This window comes from Sinohyriopsis cumingii, chromosome 12 (genome assembly GCF_028554795.1).
Source record: "Sinohyriopsis cumingii isolate HCF-2022 chromosome 12, ASM2855479v2, whole genome shotgun sequence".
In the NCBI taxonomy this organism is placed as follows: Eukaryota; Metazoa; Mollusca; class Bivalvia; order Unionida; family Unionidae; genus Sinohyriopsis; species Sinohyriopsis cumingii.
In genome coordinates, this window is record NC_142972.1 from 54488641 (window position 1) to 54515802 (window position 27162).

At 37.0% G+C, this 27162-nt stretch overlaps 1 protein-coding gene across 1 annotated transcript; it reads left to right on the forward strand.

Moving 5' to 3' along the window:
• The first annotated feature begins 796 nt into the window (after positions 1-796).
• LOC149786475 (myophilin-like) lies at positions 797-25717 on the forward strand. The gene is made up of 4 exons (XM_089976929.1): positions 797-1208; positions 23132-23286; positions 24287-24521; positions 24808-25717. Exons 1-4 carry the CDS (start codon positions 1155-1157, stop codon positions 24991-24993), a joined length of 630 nt encoding a protein of 209 aa, XP_089833055.1. The 5' UTR covers positions 797-1154; the 3' UTR covers positions 24994-25717.
• The last annotated feature ends 1445 nt before the right edge of the window (positions 25718-27162 follow it).

Here is a 27162-nt window from a genome sequence, read left to right on the forward strand (position 1 = left end):
ACTAATCTTCTGTGTGTATGTAAACATCTGAAAGTGTCTCCAGGTTGAAAGGTATTTATTTACACATGCCTGTAACGTCTTTCCAATATACAAGCTGTGTATGTTCGTATGCCTCATGGTACTAGTTCAGCGTCCACAGAAAACCTATGGAAACGCCATGATATTAAAAATGCATTAATTTTACATTTCTACTTCTGTCTGCGTGGGTTCGAGTCTCCGATTCGGCCAATGTCGGTATATGAGAAAGCTTGCCAGTAGCTTCACGTGGGTTGTTTCTTTCCGGGGGTTTTCCGGGGTTCTTCCTCCACCATTAATACTGGCCGCCATGTATAGCCCTATCGTGTGCTGAAAAAATGACGTTAAACCCCACAACAACAACAACAATTTTATATTTCTAATACTCATAATCATACCCGTATTTCTCCGTCTAGACACATTTTTTGATGCACGTTTTTTGAGTCGAGAAAACCAAATGAGCCGCAGCATTATTTGGATCAATATGTGACTAAAACACGATTTCAGTTCCGCATAGAAAGACTGAGATGCTTATTTCAAGAAGTGTTCCAATCTCAAGTCTGTAGAAGACCTGAAAACCCATCAGTAAAACATTGTCTCTATTTTTCTCAGTTGTAAAAAGTAAAAGCTCTAAAAAATTCTTTATAAAAGAATTAATTTTCATTATCAACCAATCATAGCTTTGAAAACCAGTATATTCTATTTTATGTTCACCCAATTCTTGACTGGTTCCCATTTTCCCAAATATTTAGTATCATGTTTTCTATAGGTGAACAGCCAGCATGGGAGGAAACAATAACAGATTTGATTTAGTACATAGCACGTTGTCCTTAGACATTATATAACGTTAGCAATAGTGCTCACTAGGCAGGTATGATTTCCGTGGTTATGGACAGCATCCAGTAGTAAAGAAAAGTACATACCAAGCAAAAATACCTTGCAGTCAACCGTTCGGAACTCGAAATGTGTCCTGCTGTGGGCGGAGCTAAGTAGCTAGGCTACACCCCAATAGCCTAAGTGAGTACGACAGTGCTACCGGTGAAGACAATCTATTTTTATTTACTGTTCTGGTATTTAGTGTACAGCGTGTATCAGGTACAAGTGTCAAGGTAGCTTATATTCAGTTTTGACAATTCATAATGGCTAACTACCGGGCAGCTAAATCGGGATTAGCACGCGACTCTCAAATCAAGGTAGGTTTTATTTGTTTATTTCTGTATATGTTTTATATCTCTTCACTAAGCACGAGTAAAGGTTCATAACACTTTGTTCATTACCCTATGTATTTTGGCTAGGAGACTTTGAATGTCCACAGCAAAACATACGCACATTAATAAATTCTAACTGCTTATTATGTCTAGATTCCAGTAAACAAAAAATATTGAATCAACTACCACTAGAACAGACAAGTTTTTTGTTATTTTCTAAAACGATATTTGACACAGTCAAAAGCATTTTAAATTATTTTGAAACAATCACAATAAATGTACACAGGAGCACATGCACGAACGTCTTCATGCCGTAGCGGTCATATACTGAATATTGCTGGACATTGATGCTGTTGTTATGGGACAGTAACCTGGACTTAACAACTGCATGTTTAAGGGGTCAGTTCAAAGTGTGTGTGTGTGTGTGTGTGTGTGTGTGTGTGTGATTAGTCAATTTTGGCGAGGTTTTATAAACTAAAAACAAAATATTTGTTCTAGTGTCAGTTCATTAAACATTGTTTTCCCTTAGCAATTACCATACAGTAATCTAGGTACAACCAGCAGGTACATTTCATTAGAATGTATTGATTTTGATGTGTCGGCAAAGCCATATGGCCACAATACATGGTATATTGACCCAAATGGTATGACGAAACCTTAAATTGACTTTCTTTAGTCGTTTGTGAAAAAGCGACCACGTAAGTGCTTTTATACGCATTAATAATATCTTATGTTCAACACGAACACAGTGTTACAGATCGGATTCCTTCTTACACGGTAGCGTCCCAGACAATCGTGTAAGGTCCGATCAGTTCATATTGTTTCATTCTACATCGTTATCTAATATACCCCCACCCCAAAATACACACACACACAGATACGTGGACTCTTAATTGAAAAAAATCAACTGGTTTCTGTATAAGCATGTTATTTTCAATTGCGAAAAGTTCTCGTCCTTTTTGTGGTTCAATATCTTCAATCGAACGTAAGAAACACTTAACCCACCAGGTGATAAAGGATTTATAAAGGAAGGATCATTTGAATAGATACATTGTACACTACGATTTGAGTTCCAGCAGAACTTCAATGTATATCTAAAGTGTGATAATAGGTTATTGAGTTGCATATTGTGTTCATTAAAATACAAATAATACAATATTTTAAAAAAAATGGCGCATTCTGTGGGTGCAGTATTTGTTTACTGTGTCCTAGTTGCGCATACAGGATAATATTCTTACATGTCGGAACTTACATTAAATAGAAATTAGCATCACATGACAGGTAGGGTGCGTAGGGGTAAATGAAGCACGTGTTTTGTTTCTTCATTCACTATTATGATCGGAACTAGACCGTTTTACAATGGATATCAAAACTTTAGAAACTCACACCTGCTTTGAGTAAGTCATAATGTTCACAACCGTAAATCCTTCCACTTTAACAAACATTAACTGGATTCAAACTTAACTTACAAAACTACTTGTCCATTCGGGCAAGTGAAATTCACTTGTCCGAATAAATTGTCAATAATCTATGGTGATATTCATATTCAGGGGATGTTTAAGATGAATTGTGTTGCAAAAGCTGGTTATTTTGAATAGGAGTTGAATCTATTGACATTTTACAAATCTTGACAATAGAAGTTCAAGACATTATTGTTTAATTAATCGAGTCACTTAAAGTTCAATATGTGACTTGTGTGAGTTCATGTTGTCTCAGGCAACAGGACAGCTTATGTTCAACATTGCCCTAGTACAAGTATTATAGTATTTAAACTAACAGGTAAGCTGGTCGACAGGCGTGTGGAGACAGACGTACATAACAAAAGACATACGCATATAAGCATTTTTCGTACATATATCTAGACAGTGTGTACATGACAAAGTGTGATGCTTAAATCAGTACATTAATTGCTTTTTTAAGTGATGCGGCGTTCGGGGTGGGGTGGGATTTTAAGACTTTGTGCTCGATACTGAGAGTCAGATACTTTAACTAGACAAACACACGAAGAAGAAAAAAGTCCTAAACATGTAAAGCTGAGGTTAGTAATCCGTAACATCAGTGACCACTGTAGTTTTATTTTATTTGTTGTTTTACGCACAACAGCACAGGTAGGGTATTTAGTGCCATGACAATTAAAGTGCTACAATTTGGAAATGTGACCTCTATGGTATGAAGATGTTTGTACGTGTTCTCTCCTGTGCGTTTTCCATGAATTGTTTCTAACTAGCTTAAAATAATTCTTGGAATGTCATTTTTGAGTGAAGTTTTGACAACAAGTAAAAAATAAATTGTGTTGAAGTGACAGTTCATTAAACACTTGATTTAGTATCATTTATTGTAACGTAATCTAGACACTGCTGACAAGTACAATCTAATTTCAATGCATTGTTTCCGCTATACTAATTTGATGTCATATGGCCAAAAATGCATGCTGTAATAACCAAAGTGGGCACATTAAAAGCCGTAGCCTACAAAATATGAATTCGACATCAAGTATTCCATCTTATATATACACGCAGGTACAAATTTAAAATTGCACTTGGTTACTTTCCCAGTAGGATTAACACATGGCATTAGCGGATTTAGAGAGTGTTCCGAATTTAACCTGACTTCCTTTTAAGTACTTGTAAATATTAAAAACCAAATTTAAATGAGACCAATTTAAGCAAGCCGACGTACTTACACTCAAATTTTGATTACGCCTCTACAGGACTCACGGTAATAATTCAGTTCCCATAATAAACCTATGCAAACCATGATATTAAAAATTGAACAACTTTATAAAGAAATTGAGTGATCATGATCAAACCTATATTTATCAGCACAGATGAAACCTGGATGTCAGTTTCTGTGTTGAGGAAAGGATATGAGCCGCGGCATTTTCTGGACCTGCATGTGTTTGCAACAGGTGCTTTCAATTCCACACCAGAGTCAGGTGCTAATTTTAGAAATGAGTGTTCCAAACTCAAGACTGTTAAAGGACTGATTTTCCATCAATAAAACAATGTCTCTATTTTTTTCACTTACAACTAGGATAAGATCTCAAAAGATTCTTTTTCCTAAAACATAACTTACATTATTAACCAATCCTGGTCAGCCAAATCCACCTATACACTATTTTATGTACACCCATTTCCAGGCTGGTTCCCATTTTTCCGTGTCATTAGTATCGTGTGTCCTACAGGGCCAACTATGCTGGCCGCCATCAACACAATAGTTTCCACCACCACCCACCCCCACCCCCGCCTGCTACACTGTTATAGTTCACTCCTGTTCCTTACAGGGAAACTATGCGTGCTGCTTTCAACTTCCCACCTAATACTCTGTTATAATTAGTTCACTCCAATGCCTTCAAAGTTCAACCTTTGGACGGAAAAGCATTTTCCTTCTTTTCCAAAATAAACGTTAAAACAATTGAACAATTAGATAGGACTATTTCTGACTTCTTTGTCATTAACTTGTACAAATGCTTTACGGTCACGACCACACAGTATAACACTATTGTCAAAACCCATTATATTCAGAGGTAATAATGAAGCTTCTTGCCAAAAGCAAGTGCATGGTATTAATTTCAATTCACGTGTTGACTATTTTGTACAGACGTTTGCAGTGTATGATACTTTGAGGAACTAAATACTAAATTTTACTCAAACTTTTGGTACAAATTCATTTTTCGTCTTATTTAAATTGTATCTGTCCTAAAGAGACACTTTACTTCATGTTTAATATTTTCAAATATTTTACTTTCTGCAAGCTTAGCAGATTTTGATATTAACTTTTTGATGCTGCATACTTGCGTAATATGTTTCCTGTTGAAACACTGGCCAGCCAGATGCTCTCTTAGCCTGAAATTGTTTTTGACACTGTTTGCTAAATAGTTTCTGTTCACAAGTGTTATTCACTATGTTAGAAAAAGCATTGCGCGAATACGAGAAAGACAGGTTGCAAACTATTCTTTGCTCGATAAATATACTACATGGAACTAAAGTGGTCAGACATACCAGAAATCCGAATTAAAGTAAACTTATTTCGTCTCGCACATAAATTGTCACTTGTGATCTTGATAAGGAATGTCAAGTGCATTTTGAACCTTTTCCAGGGGTTCTGGAGATTTTGTTCTAACAGAAACACCAGATTAAAGCTAAGATGTTTGAACTCAGAGGGACACAAAACTATGTTTTACAATCTTCAGATTGGATGGATGATAGCATTCGTAGTGCCACAAACACTTCGGAAACCGTGTAAATGATATGAAGGTAGTAAATGGAAAGTCAGGGAGTAACCCCGCCTATGTGTTTGCTCTCAGAAGCGCCTAGTACAGTCACAAGGGCACATAAAAGAATCATTCTTAACATTCAAAACCCAACCCCTACATTCCTCCTGTATCAAGAAACCTCTCCAAGTGCCTACCATGTTGAAATCTAGGAAGCGTGACAATGCAAACCAGGGTACCGGCAATTACCTTACTGACAGATGAGTAGCAATTTATCAGAAATGTGGGAGAAGTTGTGTCTGGTTAATGACCAGGAGGTTTCAGAGCAATGTAGACTCGTACGAGTGTCTCTAAATCACATTCAGTTTGACTGTGGTCGTGTTTGTTCAAGTTTATATTATTGCAATAGTCCTCTTTGTAATACTATTGAATATTAATACATAACAGTTTGAAGGTGTGTGGTGAGTTTTATAGTCAAACTGAAGCTAGGCTGTACAAGTTTGAATAGAACAGCTCATACATAATACGGGATTAGAAAAAAAAGCATTTAACTACAGTACAATAATCATTGTTCTATATCTGTGTCTATCTAGTCGTCGTTTATAGTTACTACCAAGGAACGAAATATTATACAAGTGAAATTATATAAACAGTTTGTAAACGGCTTCCCAAAAGGAGATAAGAAACTGAAGAAAGAAAAACAACCGTGTACAGCATCTTACGCCATAATACATTATACGTGCCATAATGCATTATACGTGTATACATCTCTAGCCTAGTGGACTAAAGAACTCAGGGTACTAATTCAGTTTAAGTAAACCTATGCAAACACCATGATATTAAAAATTCAATAACTTTAAATTTCTGAGTGCTTAGGATCAAACATATATTTATCAATATAGATAGAAACAAAGGAATGAAATTCCATCAATAAAACATTGTCTGTTTTTTCAGTTACAACTAGGATAAGCTCTGAAAAGATTCTTTTTATAAAAATATTTATTTCATTATCAACCAATCCTGACCACCCAGACCCATATATACTCTATTTTATGTTCACCCATTTCCAGGCTGGTTCCCATTTTTCTATACATTTAACACCGCGTGTCCGAGAGTGTTGGTCGAAAACAGGTTCCCTAAATCCGGCGATCGTTGGTTTAGGTGAAGCTTTTCATCAAAGTTTTATTCAAAAAAGAAATCACAAAAATAGCAACCTTTAGCACTCACGTGCGTGACCTAAGGAGAAACTTCATGGATTATATAGAGAGAGCGTGCTATGATGCAATGCACAATTTGTAGACGCACTAAAGACTTATTTTTTAAAAATTATTTTATGGCAGAGCAGTTTTTATGAGACAGGATAAAATTCTAAAACAAGGGTGATGCCCATCAATCTATATACTTATAAACTGCGACAATAAAAAGGTGGGTAATAAACACATTCCATAATATCGGGTTTTCTAGTACTACAGGAAGTCGTTTTTTGGAGGACGTTAATGGTACGTTTTAGTCTTAACATGGAACGGAAGCAATGGGTTTAGCTCTTTTGCTTAAAAGGTACGATTTTGTATCCTCAAAAATTACTTAGTATGTACAATTATACAATTTCTGAGAGGTTACTGATAACCAATCAAATGTTCGTTATTCACAGTTAACTGAGTTTAGATAATCCTTGGTGTAAGTAACAAGATTGTGCTCTTTGTGTGGATTTAGTGCAAACTTCAATGGAATAATACTCCATTGTTTTTCATTAAATATACGTTGACATAGCATACATTGTCCATCAGACGGTGCTGACGTGTGCAGTTGTCTCGTACATAAATAACGAGACTCCAGATCAATGGCTCCTTTTTGAACGAACTACAATGGTATATGGCATGACATAAATCACAGTTAAACCAGAGTATTCAAAATGCTGTTTTGATCTTAAATTTAAACCTTTAATTCTGTTCAAGGCTCCACCCCGCCGTGTCTTAGAAATTAAATTTGTAGAAGTATTGCTAAATATTATTTCACTGTATAAAAGCTGACGCCCCGCAAAATTTTCACCGGTTTTATGGACATTTATGAAGCGAAGGAAACGTATTTCTTTAGTCAAAGTCTCATTCAACCAGATCTCGCTTGGCTCTGTGATATCTTCGCTATGCGACATATTGGTTAAGTCAGTTTCAGCGGCAGCGTTCAAAACGAGGTATAACGAAGATATCGTTGACGATTTGATGAGCGTTCTTAACAAAAACCTACATCCCATCAATTACACAATTTTTATATTTTTGTTTATATTTTGGAAGAAATACACAAAATACTAGCTAATATGGGTTTTCGTTTCTGCACACAAATTTTGCAAACCGTGCGAGTCTGCCATTAAATCATATAGTACACACAAGCTGTATGCTTTTTCTGTATTTGCGCAAATAAGTTCTACCACTGCAAAAGCACATTACGAATAACGCACAAATAGTGCTGATGGACTAAAGGTAACGCCCATAAATGAGGCTAACCTCAAAAATGGTAAAGTTGCTGATTGTTTGGCGAGTTAGCCAACGTTTCAAAGAAAAGATAAACCACGTCAAATACACAATTGTAATCGATGTGTTTATATTTTGGTATGACCACATACAGGCGGCAAGCATTGCACGCTTTCGTACATATGTATTATGCCACTTTTTAAAGAGCATTATATATATATATATTTACATTTGTCACTAATTTTAAAAACTATTAGCTCTGTTAAACTTAACGCAGAGATGCTGTATGTTTCGAATAGAAGAATAAAAGATGCGAGCGATACATAGCTCAAACTTTAGACTCTCGGTCAGCGTAGCTGCCAAAGTCACGCGAGAGTCTACATGAACGAGACTAAAAGTAACATGAGTACTGGAAGAAGTGTTCTCTTGTGTTTTATATATTGGACATATATGATTTAGCGATAAACTGATATCAGCGATACTAGCAAATGTGGCTATAAACAAAACCAGATGAAAGCCCAAAAATGTCAGATTCAAGACTTACGGTACCTGAGGATTTACTGAAGCAATGTCATCATGGGTGCTGCTCTGTTGGTCATAATACCGGAAGCTAATATCAAGGATAACACAAAAGCTTGAACTCCTCTATGACACCTGATGAAGATTTTTGGCATCTTCTGGCCCACCAGGATAAATAAAGATCTTCATCCAAGAACAGAATCATGACCTCATGTCCAGATTGTCAAGAAAAGACGATAGTGATGGCTGGGGCGTGTGTGCAGAACGTAACCGGTTGCGCTCACTAGAGCCCTCCGCTGAACCCCGGACGAGAGACGAAAGAGGTGTCAGTCCAAAGAGACAAGGTGGAGAACTGTGGAGTAAGAGTTGATGGAATGTGGCCGGACATGGAACATCATCACACGCAGGGTGGTAGACCGTCAGTAGAGGCGCACTCTCGTCGAAGCCTTATGAGCCACCTCGGACATGACGAGGGATGAGTGAGAGCAGGTGCCATCAGACTCGGTATAGCATTCTTATCCTTGTGCATGCAAACTGAAATGTGTACTATACTATGTTGCCGCTTACTCGGTGTTTAAGTCGTTGGACTTTTAACGAGAATGGTGTTTGGTAAAATTCCAACACTGGTTACGCCCAGGTGGGGTACCATGGTACCAATATACTTTATTCGTCTTCCCTCAACATGATATAACCTTCAGCGTGTTGATGTGTCGTAACACACCGCCCAACCCAATGGTCAGATTTTCAATTAAACATTTTGTGCTATTTCCATTTCTTTGGGAGTAGAGACAAACTCGAATTGCAAAATCATACTGTCTTCAATTTATAAAAGTGGTTACATTGTTGGTATGTGAGTGCTAAAGCCCCAATGCTGCAGTTACGTGCAAAACGTTGTAAATGTCTAATCATCTGAATAATAATAAATCTTGAAAGAAATTGGTCATTAACATATTTAGGTTCCATTGCAATCAGATACTATCATCGTTTCATGACATTATGAACCATGTAATTTCTTCCTCGAATTGATATACATTCTGTTTTCCACATGTGTACGACTTTAGTCGATGTTTGTGGGCGACATCCGTGAATCAACCGATTTCAGTCGAAGCTGCCACACAAGACTGGATGACGTAACCGATGTGGACATAAGAAGCTAACACCACGCTATGTCGGTTTGTCTTCAGCCCAAGTTTGCCCTTCAGTGTATATTATTACATCCCCCCCCCCCTTTGATCGCCAGTATTAAACCGAGTCATATTTATATCTAATGCACGCTTTTCTTCTCAGATCTAGACCAGTCCGGTAGCTTAGTGGTTAAAGCGTCCTCCTCGGATACGGGAGGTCGCGGGTTCAAACCCCGGCCGAGTCATACCGAAGACCTATAAAAGTGGTACTTGCAGCTGCCTCGCTAGGCGCTCAGCATTATGGAGTTAGTGTTAGGACTTGTCTGCCTGGTGTCAGGATAATGTGACTGGGTGGGACATCATGCTACATGTCTGAAGCATGATGCCAGTTCTAGACGTCACTTTAAACTGCAACACTGCAGATAGCGTAGCGATATGGCTGAAAAATTTGATAAGCTACATTAAAAACCTAAATCACACACACAATCTTCTAAGATCCGCTTAAAAAGGTTGCATGCCTCTCTTCGTTGCCTCTCAAACCAATTAGTGCGCCACGTACGAATGTTATTTGATTAGTCACTACGGAAAAAGATCGTAATTACGAGCGCTTTCGTTGACTGAATTAAGTGGTGCCACCTCTTAATTTTAAACTGAATATTCGAACGTTGTTCAAACCAAACATACTGATTATTTCAAAGAACGATTTATGTCAGATAGCTTTTTTAAGAAATCGTTTCCTTTCTTCTGATCTTTACTTAGACTGGAAGAATGGTGAAAAGTTATTATATACGGCGGCATTGGGGCTTTAAATCCAAGCCCTGACAATACCAGAACGGTCGCCTTTACATGTAATTTCAAACACGTGAGACGACTTGAATTCGAGACACAGCTATATCTTATTTATATTGAACATCTGATTAATGTGTTCAAGATAGCAGTCACTAGGATAGGATGACCTTCGTGTGTTAAAACTTTTTTTTTTCTTCATTTTGATATGAGACTCACTCTTTAAAAAAACAATAATGTAAATTGCATCTCTGTGTCTAGTATCCAGTTATCAGTTTGGGACATGGATTTAGTCCTGATTATTGACTGCACAGACAGACGATAAAGGGGGAGCTGGTAGAGCGTCAGATTCGTGACCCAAGGGTCGCGGGTTCGATACCTGCTCAGACCAGCATGGGTCAGTTGTGTGTCCTTGGGAAAGGCACTTGGCTTCCATATCATCGGCATCATATACCAATAATGTCTTATAAGTGTTGTTAATATAAACAGATAATTATGATAACAATATATAGGATAGAGAAGGTGTTCACGAACACTAATTTGTTTTGTATTTGTTAGCAGAGGTGGTCGTATACAATTAATATTGTGATGCAATTTTTAGTGTGAAACTAGGGACAACGATGTGTACCAGAGTTTCGTCCTGAGTTTTACACGCGGCTTAGTGACACACGGTTTAGTGACACACTTCCAGAAAGTACAGTATAAACATTCGATTTGCGAGGATCATGTTCTTCTTGTATTGAAAATTTTAAGTGCTTTAACCACGGCATTTATCATAATAGGTATTTTCTCCCCTTAAACCAGAAGGTTAAATGTTCGCGTGCCATTCGTGGTACATTGTCATAAAAAAAGAGCACATAAAGATAAGTAACTTTTCATTAACAGCAAAGGATTAAAAACAAGCAACGCGGAGTAACCTTGTCAAATACACAAATGTGAATTCAAAATTGGTTGAATGCTAGTGATAATGTACTTAGTAACTTTTGTGATTTTGTTTGTGACCCAGTGAATAAAGGTCAAGTAAAGTATCGTCCTCTACAAGAAGGAGAGTAACCCGAATAAAGAGAAAGGAAATCTGAGTCAACGCCAGCAGTGTACTGTAAAAAGGGAATTGTACACACAGCTATTCCTTGTCTACCTCTGGTATGTGGGAAATGAATAATCTAAATTAAATCAAACCTGATACCTTAGGTTTGGAGGGTACCAGTGGGAATTTGAATCAGCACATTTATACGCATGGATATTACCCGAACTTCTGGGTCAGGTTTGCTTTATACAACTTTATTTTCGTTTACATTTGTCTTCCATTACTATATTGTTCACTGACATTTTTTTAAAGTAGTGATTGAGTTTTTGGGTGGGGGGCATTCCTTAGGAGAAATATACTAATACATTGGAATAATCTATACAGTGAGATATGCTACGAGAAATGGAGCAGTATATCATTTTTGAAGTACAGTTGTATCTCGAATAACGTTCATTTTTTTACCTGACATAAGCTTTGAGTCCTGTGTTTAGGACACCTCTTTCCCATTTAATTTTTTTTTGGGGGGGGGGGGCTAGCTTTTGAAGAGAAAAAAAGTCTTATTTATAACACGTAAGAAACCGATATGATATCCATGTATTAATTGAGAAAAAAAAGATATTGAAGTAAAAGAAAAAAGATTATCCCAGCGCACCCTCCACTCACCTTGGTCTCTGGTGATAAATATTTATAGTCAGTGTCAGTTGATATCACATTTACAGCGCAATCAATTTCATTACTCATTAGCCATCTGTGGCTGGCAGCATATTTGTAGTTAAGAATGCATCGTTTTGTTCCATTCAGTATTAAGGTGTTCAACATTATTCAAATCCACTGTCAGAATGAATGCACGATAAGCGCTTTGGAAGTCCGAAATGGTCTTTCAAAGGAAACTCGTGGACGAGTTTAAAAGATAATATTTGGCATTATTCTGAGAGATTTTGCCATTTTTAAAAAAAACATCCAAATATGAATGTTATCCCAATGTCATCGAATCTTCCGTTTCTGTACATGGTAAGTAAAGTGCGTATCGGGGTAACTACCAGTGACATGGATATCTTGTATCTTAGATCCAGATAAAACGAGACTTCCTCCTTAATTTAATTTTGACATCGTGCACTTAGACGTGTGCAAATTTTCAACTACAGACACTCCAGCAAGGCCGCAAATAGGACATGTTGGTCCTAGGAAAAAACCTTCATTAGTCCCTAAGAATTTTTTTTTTTTTTTTTTTGTTTAAAAACTTTTCTTCGGCGGTTGGCACCCTGACAGGACCGTTATCGGCTCCCGGAAATTTGTCTTAGTTGTCCTACCCTGTCCATGGCCCTGTACTCCAGTGATGAACAGGGTGAAAATTAGGCCCAAAATCAACAGTTTCCTACGTGCCGCTTTACTATCAAGAGGTGTCAGGGTGTTTATGTGCAATCATGTGTGTGTGTTGAAAAAGATAAAGGCTATACTCAGGCACCAATTGCTCCCCTCCCCCCCCCCACCATCCTAGGGTGGGTAGCCTAGTGATCAGCCCCCACCCAACAAAATGAGCACGAATCAACTGGAATATTTCCTTGACTCAAGGCTACAGTGCGGTGTTGTTTTACAGTTACATGGTTAAAATCATGCCCAGAAAACGCTTACAATGCAGGAATGTCCAAGGCTTTGTCTCATGGGTCCCCACGGGGTATTACAGCTTTCGGAGTCATCACCTATTTTGTTTTACACCCACTCCTACCCCTAAATAATGCCTAAGGATATTCTAGCTATGTCCCTGCATAGTAACCACCCTCTTGGAAGGGAGTTTACATGTTACATACACGTACATTTAGTTGTAAATCTTGGTTGAGTTTAGCTCGAAGGTTTTTGCACACTGTATAAATACTGTTACACCTGATGTCCTAAATCTTGGTGAAGGGATGTATATTGTACATCCTCTTCAAAAAGGTAGATCACTGTTACCTACATTTTACGCTTCAGTGAATTTGGTTAATGGTTGTTTTTTACAGATTATTTCTCAAACTCAGTTCATGAAACAGTCATCAAACTAGATGATTGCATGCATATTTATTAATGCCACAACTTTAGTATAGTCGAGAGTCATTGTGACCTACTTTGGAGTCTTACTGGCTTGTATTAGGCTTTTGCTAATAACTTATGACCGCATTTTTATTTTTGTTTTGTTTTGTGTCCAATGCGTATTAGTTATACATGGAATCGTGACGCTTGTTAGAGGACGCATCTTAATAAGCACTCGATTATTGTGTGCATCTTATTTAGTAATACAACCTTACAATTAAAGGTCATGGTAGCCTACATTTCACAGTCTAACAGTTTAGATTAAGCTTTTACGTTTAACTCAAAACCAAATAAACCCTTGCCACAAGAGTAAGTTACAGTGATCCTTATTTCGTGCTTAACATAAAAAACAAGAGTAAGTTACAATGACCATTATTTCGTGCTTAACATAAAAAACAATTTATATATCCGCGCCTTATTAGCGAATATTTATATGGCATATATGACATACTGTGATGTAAAAGTTTTATTATGAGTGCTTCAGACTGTCGGTGACTTTGAAATGACATGATCATCTTCTAAATGGAAGCGTGGTTTAAATGTCAGTAATGTGCCTGTCACTCTACCAATAATGGCAACAGCAAATATAGTCTATTTGCATATACTATTTATGGTAAACAATAATCTTTCATTACTGATGTGTGTTTAACAGCACGAAACCTGTCGTCCTACGATGATAACGAGTTTTTGTATTCAATGTAAGCATCGCCATAACTGTACCTTATAGTTTTTCTTCAATAATATATCATGTTGTATTGTCAGCGAAAATCGTTGAAGAAAATGTTCTAGGCAGGGTTTGTTTCCAATAGCCTGTCTAATACTTCACGAAACAGAACATACATGCCTACTGAATTCCACGCCCTCATTCAACATTGAAAGAATGACCTCTGGGTGCACCGATTCCTGGATCCACTGGGTGTACTGTAATTTGTGAAGTCCAATGATAATGATAAAATGTTTTCAAGGTAAACACATGTAGTTTAAAAACAAATATCAACCAGGTTAAGAAGTGCCATTCTACGGTTGTGTTGTAAATTGTGTTATAACATTTCATTTTCTTGTCTACTTCGAGTCTCTGTCTGCCTCGGTGAAGCCAAACAGGATACACAAAATTGAACCTACACAATTGAAAATGCATGATATAATGTGGCTGGTTCTTCACATGACAAAATAAAATATGCGGAATATTTCAACAAATCTTCCAATGTTTGAAATGTCTAATTTGAATAAGAAACGGAAGATAGATTTTAAGAAATGTCGAAAGTTCGAATTAATGCAGAAAATAAACTACATCTTTCTTTACCAAAAATGTTTGTGTTTTATGTTTTAAAGGATTGGAGTTTTATTGTTGGAAGCCCTGTTATTTCGCTTGTAATGACCACAGGAGACTCTTTCCCTCTTCTAGTATAGTATAAATGACTACTGGAATCGTTTGACCTTCTCCAACATGGTATAATGACCACGTGAAACTCTTACCCTTCTCATGCTTGGTATAAACTCTTACCTTTCTCTAGTATGGTACAAACTCGTACCTTTCTCTAGCATGGTATAAACTCGTACCTTTCCCTACTGTTGTGTAATGAGCAAAGGGAACTCGTAACCTTCTCTAGCATAGTGTAATTACTGCGGGAAACAATGGCCCTTCTGTAGCACTGTGTACTGACCACAGGAAGTTCCTTATCCACATCAAGCATGCTGTAATGACCACAGGAAGTTCCTTATCCACATCAAGCATGGTGTAATGACCACAGAAAACTCTTACCTTTCTCTAGCACTGTGTAATGGCCACAGGAAGGTCATATCCTTCTCTTTCATGGTGTAATAACCACTGGAAACTCTTACCCTTCTCTAGCATGGTGTAATGATCAGAAGACAGCCGTATCCTTTTCTAGCATGGTGTAACGACTACAGAATACACTGCCCTTCCATAACATGACCACATGAAATTCTTACTCTTCGTTAGCGTGGTGTAAGCTAGTATTCTTCTCTAGCCTGGTGTAATGACCACATGAAACTCTTACACTTCTATGGATGGTGTAACGACCACAGAGTACTCTATCCTTCTCTAAAATGGTGTAATGACCACATGAAATTTTTACCCTTCCCTAGCATGGTATAAGCTAGTAATAACCATTGAAAGCTCATATCCTTCTATATAGCATGGTGTAATGACCACAGGAAACTCTCACCATTCTTTAGCATGATGTAACGTTCAGAGAAAATTCTTGCCCTTCTCTAGCATGGTATAAACTAGTAATAACCATTGAAAGCTCCTATCCTTCTATATAGCATGGTGTAATAACCACAGGAAACTCTCACCATTCTTTAGCATGGTGTAATGTTCAGAGAAAATTCTTGCCCTTCTCAAACATGGTGTAACGACCGCAGAATACACTTCCCTTCACTAGCATGATTTAATGACTACACGAAACTCTTACTCTCCTTTAGCATGGGCTAAACTCATATCTGTCTATAGCGTAGTATAATGGCCATATGAAACTCTTACCCTTCTCTAACATGCTGTATCGAGCACAGGAAACTCTTACTCTCCTTTAGCATGGGCTAAACTCATATCTGTCTATAGCGTAGTATAACGGCCATATGAAACTCCTACCCTTCTCTAGCATGCTGTATCGAGCACAGGAAACTCTTACCCATCTCTAGCATGCTGTATTGAGCACAGGAAAATCTTACCCATCTCTAGCAGTATGTAGTGATCACATGAAACTCTTACCATTGTCTAGCATGATGTGGGGCCCCGAGTGGCCGAGTGATATAAAGCGCTCTCCGTTACGGATCACTGCCATCTCACCTCTGGCTGTATGGGTTCGAGTCCCGGATTCGGCCAATGCGGGTATGTGAGAAAGCTTGCCAGTAGTTTCTCGTGGGTCAGTGGTTCTTTCCGGGGTTTTCCCAAGTTCTTCCTCCACCATTAATACTAGACGCCATGGCGTTAAAGCCCACAACAACAACTCTAACATGATGTAATAAGCACAGGAAACTCTTCCCCTTCTCTAGTATTGTATAATGATCACATGCAACTCGTACTCTTCTCTAGCACTGTGTAATAACCACATGAAACACCTGCCCTTCTCTAACATGATTTAATGATCATAGGAAACTCGTAAAACTTCTCTAGCATGGTCTAATGACCACGGGAGACTCGTATCCTTCTAAAGCATGGTGTAATGGCCAAATGAAACTTTTACCCTTCTCTAACATGTTGTAATATCGTACCCTTCTGTAGTATAGTGTAATAAACACGGGAAACTCGTATCTATCTATAGCAGGGGTCTCCAACTCAAACCACCCTGAGGGCCGCATGAGGGCATTTTCGATGGACCACCTTTGTTATCTCTCATGACACCTTGTGACGCCAGTCATTTTATGGGCCACAAGAATAATGACCACAGGAGACTCTTACCTTTTCTAGGATGATGGTGACATGTGTTGTGTCTCGTAAAAAGCAGAATTAAAACTATGAGAAAGAACAAGCATGTAGCTCGTACTCAGCAGTTGCATCGCTGATATGGACTATTTGGTACTTAAAATTCATTTGTGTGTTTAGTTTTGTGTGTTCATATCTTTCAGATCGAAGAAAAAACGTAAGCCACTGTACTAGAGATAAAATTATTTCTGTTCTGAATTTTGCCCAATGAAAAGTGTTTTATATCTATATTTAGCCTAGTCTTAGGTCTGACAGATCAATGTCCCCTTCAAGCACATCTTACCGTATTTTATGCGTTATTCATGTTTATGGCAATACATTTGAAAGTCAATCTGTTACATGTGATATAGGTATTGCTTAGTTGGCAAAATGTATTTTGTATTGTATGGAAAATTTAAATTCGTGAGTCATCAATTTTCAAGCAGAAACCATCACATTAATGGAAGAGAGCATTATACAGCGATTTGAAACTATGTACGCCCGACAGAAGAAATGAGCCAAGTCAATTTGTGTGGCCAGTCAGTTCTATATTGAAATAGTAAGCCCATGTCTTTGTGTTTGCCGATTTCATGCTTACCATGCGTTAGAAAGAAATCGACGAATGGTAATTGACACTACTTCTTCGGTGGTGCATTTGTTCACTATAAATGAAGAATATCACTTTGCACGTGGTAAGAAATATTGACTTGATCTTTTTTTTTAAAATGGCAAATGATTTAATGTGTTCTCATCGTTCTTAGAGTCCGTATATGCCACCACCCCACCCCCTTGGGTGGGGCTGGGAATGAATGGGAGGTTGCTGGGAATAGAGCTGGGAGTTGGGTCTGAAGAAATGAGAAAATCAAAATGACAATGCTTTTGTTCATAACTGTTCTTTCTTTTAATTTTTATACCATGTGACATACTTCCTTTTTTTTAAAGCATATGACATATTTCCATTTAAATGCATTGGACGTATTTCCGTTTTTAATGCATGACATGTTTCCATTTTAATGCATTGGACGTATTTCCTTTTTTAATGCATATGACGTGTTTTCTTGATAGAATAGTGAAAGAACGGCAGCAGATTATGTTAAGGACAATATTAGATACAATCAGGAACAATCCCTACAATATTGTACGTGAATTGAATAGAATGTTCTCTCACCTTTGCATTAAATCCTAATCACACTCGCGCGCGCGCATAAAATCATAATCACACACACACACACACACACACACACACACACACACACACACACACATATATATATAAAGATGGTCACATCTCTTTCTAACGAGACTCCATGTTTACAACATAATAAATTACTATTGAATAATATGCAGTCAAAATAAACTAGTCATAAAAATGTACTTACTTATGAAGTCAATAAATTAATATGGATTATACGAGTTGTACTTTGTAAAGGTATCGTACGCACTCGCTTATAAATCGAATTACACATGCTAAAAACATAGACGTTGACGTGCTATCGCTTAATGCACACACTCTATGCTGTTTGTTTTACTGATTACTCCTTACAAGTTGCATAGACCAGATCTGTGCTGGCGCATGGTGTGATGGCCGAACTGGGTCTATGCAGTTTGCAGTTGGACCGGACTTATAAGAGAGTACATAGGGTATGTACGTGACCAAACTTTAATATATAATAAATATGCAAGTGAAACGAATGACTCATTTCACTCTCGGATTACGTTCTTGTGCGTTCCTTTACATTTAAATTCTTTTAAAACTGATGTGTAATGGGGCATCCAGTGCAGAGCAACTGTGCAATGACACGCAACTCGCTTCTTGCCATAGCGTCATCAACTCCATTTTATAGTCAATCACGAAATTTACATCTGCTTAGTGACGACAAGAATATTTGGTATTAACAAACCGACTAAATTAAACTATCTCCCACTTGTCACCAATATAATTAGTACTTTTTGCTTAGACGGGTGTAATCAAAGGCATACACCATTCGCGTTTTCGTGACTTCATGAGTCCTATAAAATAAAATGAAGCCAAGTCCTTAAATAAACAGCTGGCATGACTTTGCATGTCTAAATGACATGCTGCATATATAGATGGAACTGTACATGCTGCTAAATCAACGTTTACCAAATTTATGTAAACAATCTTTGAAATTTGTCTAATTACCTGTCCAAGATATACATGACCAAGTTTAAACAGTTTTTATTAAGTTTCATGCTTAACAAACTTACCAAGAAACAAATTAAAAATAGACCGCTCAGGTGATCAAAGTAATTAGAGGGTTCACCTCAAATGCAGATGAGTTTGGGTTCGAACCCTGACCTAGTCATACCAAAGACCCTTTGTCTCTTGGATCATTTGTTTAACGAGAGAAATTACTTATTAATTTTCCTCGCAGTTCCCCATACTTTCCCCTTCGGCAGTAAAATTTGGACTGCGTAATATCGCGAGGGTACGACTTTAAACCTCTAAATTCGTTCTGGGAACAAACACACACACAGACACATACACACACACGCGCGCGCGCGTTTAGCTTATCCAGTCAGGATTACTACTTTAAACGCCAAATATTTTATAACTCCCTTACAAGTCACAATAATTCTCTCTATTCCGCCTTTATTAATAACTATTCTGGAAAATATCGTTTTATAACACCTGTTTCAAATGGACCCAGACTTCCTAAAATGTTCAATGGCTCGTCTCAACTCTTGTCATTTTACTGCAATTGGCCGTGTGTTAACATTGCACTTAGAGTACCACGATCAGAGCACACCTCCCCGCTGCTATGTACCCTACACTGGCTATCCATTCAATCCAGAATCAAACACAAAATTTGTTCTCTGTGCTACGTTTCACTGTCGGACTCTAGTACAACATACCTATCCGACCTCACCCATGCGTGTACACCAGCAAGATACTTACGCTCCTCATCTGACAATCGTATACTCATTATTCCAAGTATGAAAACAAAGTCATATGGACAGCGTTCTTTTGCATACCAGGGCCCAGCAACGAGGAATGAATTGCCCACTGAACTTAGACACAAAGACACAGTGATCACATTCAAGAGGGCTCTCAAAACCCATTTATTTCGACTGCAAGAACAAACTTAGAGAGCTAATAAAGTTTCCTACCTTAAATATTCTCAGCATGTTTTTTAATGTTTTCTAATTTCATGGTGTTTGTTTTTGTAATCATATCTTTATATGTTTTTTATCTTATAGGTGTTGTCTAATGTTGTAAAGCGCTTAGAACTTCTAAAGATTAGGCGCTATACAAAGACCTTATTATTATTATTATTATTATTATCTGGCCTTACCGTTAACCGAGCCAGTCCTAATAAAAATCAAATTAATGCCCCAAGCAGGTCAGATTCCATCCTTCGCCGTCAGCAGTTTATGACGAGTCTAACCAATACGTCAAGCGTAATGCTTACTTGTTACTCTGACCGCGAGAGAAACTATTATGAAATTGAAATTATTCCACAAAACTATTCACCGTTACGTGGGTTTAATGCCATTTTTGAGCACCCGATGGCGACCAATATAACTGGTGAAGAAAAAACCCGGTCAAACCTGGGTAAGAACCATCGACCCACGGAAAGCTTCTGGCAAGCTTTCTCTCATATCCACACTGCCGAGCCCGAGTATCAAATCCTCGCAGACAGAGTTGAGATGGCAATGATCGGTAAACGCGAGCGCCTTAGACCATTTGGACACCTGGGGCTCCTTGGATCTACCTCGTTCGATGAATATTGTTGTGGACCTAATACTATTATCAGCACACGATGTGCTCTACATGGCGACTAGTATAACTGGTGGAGGAAGAACCAGGGCAAAACCTGGTAACAGCCACCAATCCCACAGGAAGCTGCTGCCAAGTTTACTGACATATACATATTGGCCAAGACCCAGGCTAAAACCCAGACGGAAATACACTTAGTTTTTTTAATTGTTTTTTTATTATAAATCAATACATTTTATCAGTACATAATTTATATTAAGTTACCATTTAATCAAACAAATTTTACCAATACATAACTCATATTGTTTTACCATTCTGTCCAACACATTCGTATATCCATTTGATCATTTTTTTAACAATACATAATTCGTGTTACTTGACCAATATATCCAACTCATTTTATTAATTAATAATTCATATCGCTTTACCATTATGTTTAACACATAATTCGTATTGTTTTACCATTCAGTCCAACACATTCTGTTAATACACGCTTTATTAATACATAATTTATATAGCTTTACCAGTATATCTAACACAAAATTCATGTTGTTGTGGGGTTTTTTTTAATACATTCAATCCAACTCATTTTTTCAATTCGTAATTGATATTGCTTTACCACTGAATCCAACACACTTAATCAATCCATAATCATTTGTTTTACCATTCAATCCAACATTATATATCAATTACATGATCATTCGCTTTACCATTAAATCCATCACATTATATCAATACATAATTCATATTGTTTTACCATTTTATCCAACTCATTATATCAATAAATAATTCATGTTGTTTTGCTATTCAACACATTATATCAATATCAATAAATAATTCGTATTGTTTTGCTATTCAACACATTATATCATTACATAATTCATATTGTTTTGCTAGTCAACACATTATATCATTACATAATTCATATTGTTTTACTATTCAACACATTATATCAATAAATAATTCATATTGTTTTACCATTTTATCCAACTCATTATATCAATAAATAATTCATGTTGTTTTGCTATTCAACACATTATATCAGTATCAATAAATAATTAATATTGTTTTGCTATTCAACACATTATATCATTACATAATTCATATTGTTTTGCTATTCAACACATTTTATCAATAAATAATTCATATTGTTTTGCTATTCAAAACATTATATCAATAAATAATTCATATTGTTTTGTTATTCAACACATTATATCAATAAATAATTCATATTGTTTTGCTATTCAACACATTATATCAATTCATATTGTTTTGCTATTCAACACATTATATCAATAAATAATTCATATCGTTTTGCTATTCAGCACATTATATCAATAAATAATTCATATTGTTTTGCTATTCAACACATTATATCATTACATAATTCATATTTCTCTACCGTTTGATTTTAAAGATTGCAAACAAGGTGACAAATTCTTCTTACTATGTAAATGTAATATTTTTGTTTTGCATTAAACATAGAAAACATCAAAATTAATCACTTCTGAGGAAACAATTTTCTTTATTCTTTATATATACTCAGTCCATATAAATAATAGCGTTCCAAGAAATGAACACAAAATATGACAAGGAACATTTTATTTGTTTTAATTTTATTCAGAACAAAATTCTGCCCCTACCCAACACAGCCATGAAAATGGGTTTGGGGGTAGGTTGTGGATTTGATCGCAAACATCATACCTCTATTGCCAATATGAACATGTGCAAAAACGTCGTGTAAAGTCATACTGCACGATGGCACTAGGCTTAGATATGACTTTATGCTCACGTGGCCTGGAATTATCACTTTACGCCATCTAATACAGTGTGTCAGTAAATGCGTAGAACAATCCAATTTTATGGTAAACAGTGGGCAATACAAACACCCTAGTTTATGTAAAGTTATTAAAAGATTATTGGAGATGTTCTGATTTGAAAAGGTTGTTTTACCTTTAGTGTACCGCTTTTGAATTTCAATTTCCAAGGGAAGCTGCAAAAATAAAGAAAATCAAACTTCAAGTTTAATTGATAAGCCAGATAGTCATCATATGTTGGGTCAATAATGTAGGTCTTTTTTGATGTTGTTGTAGGGTTTAACGCCATTTTTCAGCACACGATAGGCTGTACATGGTGGCCAGTATTAATGGTGGAGGAAGAACCCGGAAAATCCCCGGAAAGAACCACCGACCCTCGAGAAGCTACTCGCAAGCTTTCTCACATAACCACATTGGCCGATTCCAAGACTCGAACCCACGCAGACAGAGGTGAGATGGCAGTGATCCGTAACGGAGAGCGCTTTAGACCGATCGGCCCCTTATTTAGGTCTAATAATGAAGTAGTGCTCTGTCTATTACTCATTGGAAAATTATGTTTAATTCTTAGCAAAAAAAAACACCGATAGCAAGACTTGTTGAAACAAAATAATGTACGTACACACTTTGGAAGTGGGTGTTTTACTTTGTTATCTCTGGTAGTGATTCTGCAGGCAAGACGAGTATTTAATAAACCGCATTACTTTCATTTATTTCGTAGATTGACAATGCATTTAACGTGGAAGAAGCGAAGAAATGCCTACAGTGGATTGCCATCATGATAGACGAGGACTTGCCTATAGAGGATACAGAGGACAAGGTAATGATGAGGGATTGTTTCTACAACATTCTCAAAGACGGCTTGGTCCTTTGCAGGTAAGTCCATGTGCGAGTATTCCTTGCGGGAAGGGTGATCATCTCAAAGCCTTGATTGCATTCAAATGCTTTATATTACTCGAGGGAAGGGTGGTCGTCTGACAGCCTGTATTGAATTTAAATACTATCAGGCAATATAAGAGTAAACCAGCTATTAAACGTCACTTGCAAAAGAGAAAGCATATATCTGATAGATAGATAGATAGATAGAGAGAGAGAGAGAGAGATAGACAGACAGACAGACAGACTAAATTAGATTAGATTAGACTAGACAGATAAGTAAGTAGGGGTATGTGGGTGTCCAGGGAAGGTGAAGGGAGGGAGGGAGTGGATGTACGGAAGGATGGTTGAATTGATTGATGGATGGTGGATTGAAGGATTGATGGATGGGGATGGGTAGATATGTATGTAGCTGGATAGATCATACTCTGGGCTTTTCCGTATCGATTATGACTTACTCATCTCACTTATGTGACGTAGTTGTCGGGCATCAAGTCAAATTTAGACGAGTTTGGAAACGGGTTTCGGAGAAAACGTCTACGGATATTCAAGCAAGATTATTTGCTCTACTGGTCCATACTCATACTGCTGCATAGCCCTCTAATTTAAAGTGTGCACCTTTTCCTTCTTTCAATATAGAATCCCCTGAATGCAAATCACATTATATTCATAACGCACCTGATCTGTCTATTATGTATCTTGCAGTCTCATTCTATTCACAATATGATTGATCTTTCTATCTCTCAATTTATCTATCTCTATGTCTGTATGTCTGTCCGTCAATCTATATATCTGTTTATCGATCGATCCTTCCAGCTTTCCATCCATCTATCTATCCATCCATCCATCCACCCATCCATCCATCTAATCGTTTTTGTCTGCTCGCCTGTCTGTATGTTTCTGTGTGTGTCTCTTCCTTCCGTTCACCATCCATCATCATCATTGCCTTAACTCGCAATTCTGGACCTGTAAATACATCTATGTTCAATTTTAATTGCAGATTAATAAACGTTCTTCTTCCGGATGACAGGAGAATAGACTTTTCAAAGAAATCTTTCCAGCCGACCAACATGCCAGCTTTTGTAGCCGCCAGAGAAAGAGAAAGAATAGGAATATTTCTGAACAAAGTAGACGAATATGGCGTTCCTAACTCTGCAAGCTTCCAAACAGACTACCTGTACGAACGGACAAACCTTGTCCAAGTATGCACGTGTATCAGAGCTTTGGGCATCGAGGTAATTAATTCATTGCTCAAATCTATTATCTGTCTACCTACTTAATAACTGCATACGGAGTGTGTCTTGAATTAACTGTTTAGCCTGTAAAATTAGATAAAACTAAGTACAAAATCTAAATTCTCTCTCTCTCTCTCTCTCTCTCTCTCTCTCTCTCTCTCACACACACACACACACACACACACACACACACACACACACATACATACATACATACATACATACATACATTTTCTTTGTAATTAATGGTTCATCTTTCATTACTTTAAAAACTCTTGCTATTTAGGCACAATCGAGACCAGACTATAACGGTCCCAACGTGTGGCCTAAAAAGAGTGAAGAAAATAGACGGACTTTCACAGAAGAGCAACTGCAAGCCGGGCAGCAAGTGATAAGCCTGCAGTATGGAACAAACAAAGGTGCTAGCCAAACCGGAATGAGCTTTGGGAAATCACGGAAAATTATCGACTGATTCACATGGATATTGCCGTGATTATATTAAAACAGTCCTTGGAAACAGTATTATAAATACGACTAAAATCAAAAGTTGCGTGCGACTACTCGTATGTGCTACTTTACATTATTCTAATGTAAAAATTGACAGATAAGGCGTTGTTCTAATACTTTACTCTTATCAAGAAATTCTATTTTCATGGAACAAAAAGGAAGTGAATGTAGATGGAGCTTGAGAATACCAAAGCATCGTACTAAAAAGGAACGACCTATTTTACCAACCACTCTACATTAACGAATATCAAAGACAAAATAAATACAGAATTTTGTTTTCTTCAGTTCATTGGGTTACTGAAAGAGTTTTATGTGATCTTTGAAATTTTAGAAAAGTCATTGAAATTCTCTTTAAATTTCAGTAATTATATCAGATTTGCTACATCAAACGTAAAATATTTATTTTATGTGAAGACATAAAACGTTAATTGCACAAAGCCAAATTATTTTCAAACGAAAAATTGGCGGTAACTGATTTTGAAATTAATTAAAATTATATCAGTTTCAAGTTCTTTTGCATTCCATGATGAAACCTGTCTGACCTTTATTCAGGCCGTATATTGAAAAATTTTCAGATATGTATTGCACCACTTCGTACGCAGAGAATCCTATATAAAGAAATATAAAGATATTGCATTTGTTTATACTGTCATTTTGTCAAACTATATCATAAAACATACTCAGAATAACCTTTGTAGATCAATCTTTGCATTTTTTTTTACTTTTTATTTTTTAATGGATCCACAGTCATATATATATATATATATATATATATATATATATATATATATATATATATATATATATATATATATATATATATATATATATCGGCATAGCAGTGATACCAACATACTGGTGGCAAAGTCAGACTTCCTGTTCATTGGTAATATGACATATTTGCACAGGTCCATGATCTTGATGTAAAATATATCAATTTTACTAGAACCACATTGCAGCCGTTGGTGTTTAATGTTTATAAATTTAGATAATTAATGCAATGCAATCTCCACTATCTGAAATAAACCCAAAACTCTTCAAACAGTAGAGACATTGCAGCTCCAGGATTACACAAAAATGATTACATCAATCAGCACTCGACTATAGTTCTGGTGTCTGATTGGTCAACGATTTGACTTGATCCAATCAGATGTCAAGAGTTTGTAGGCGAGTCTTGAGTTTTAATGCAAGAAATGTTGCTCGTTATTGTGCAGATCACTGAGTCCATACGCGGTGTCAAATTACGTGATGTAAAGATTGCTTTAAATTAAAATATGATGTAATCGTACTTCCCTAAAAAAATGATTCTATAATAATATTATGACATCAAAACTTCGAATTTAATATGAAACGAAGGTAGAAGTTCTGGATTTTCAAGGCAGCTAGAAAATAGGAAAAGATGTAAACAATCAATAACTAACAAACAAAAAAAAATAGCAACTCAGTATTGATACTGTTGTTGTTGTTGTTGTTGGGTTTAACGCCTTTTTTCAGCACACGATAGGCTATACATGGCGGCCAGTATTAATGGTGGAGGAAGAACCCGAGAAAACCCCGGAAAGAACCACCAACCCACGAGAAGCTACTGGCAAGCTTTCTCACATACCCACATTAGCCGAATCCGAGACTCGAACCCACGCAGGCAGAGGTGAGATGGCAGTGATCCGTAACGGAGAGCGCTTTAGACCACTCGGCCACTCGGGGCCCCCAGTATTGATACTACAACACCGCTTAATCAACCAAGCATAATAACATGCATTTGTGCCCAAACTGACTTTAGGAAATATCAACTTTTCTCCATGTTTTGGTACCATCAGCGGTTTACAAACGACATAGTTCACACTGAAGGCCCTGCGAACCAAATAGTTCATGTAGGATAACTTTCCTTTTATGTCTGATGGTTTTGTCAGACGTGGCTGACTTGTCTGTTAGTTTTAAAGGCCTGTAATTATTTACATGAGGAAGATTGTACTTCCGTCTCTTCTTCGAAATTTGTTTTAGTTTTGGAATTACAGTTCATTCTCTCGCGTACTACTGACTGCAAAGTCATACGTCAGCATTGAGATTGGATAACTCTTTGTGAGTGAAATATGCCTCTACCAAAACCATGGGGCCTCGAGTGACCGAGTGGTCT

Coding starts and splice junctions, on each gene's coding strand:
- LOC149786475 (XM_089976929.1), top strand. CDS start 1,155: ATGGCTAACTACCGGGCAGCTAAATCGGGATTAGCACGCGACTCTCAA. Junction 1,209..23,131: donor CACGCGACTCTCAAATCAAG/GTAGGTTTTATT, acceptor TTTATTTCGTAG/ATTGACAATGCATTTAACGT. Junction 24,522..24,807: donor TCAGAGCTTTGGGCATCGAG/GTAATTAATTCA, acceptor CTTGCTATTTAG/GCACAATCGAGACCAGACTA.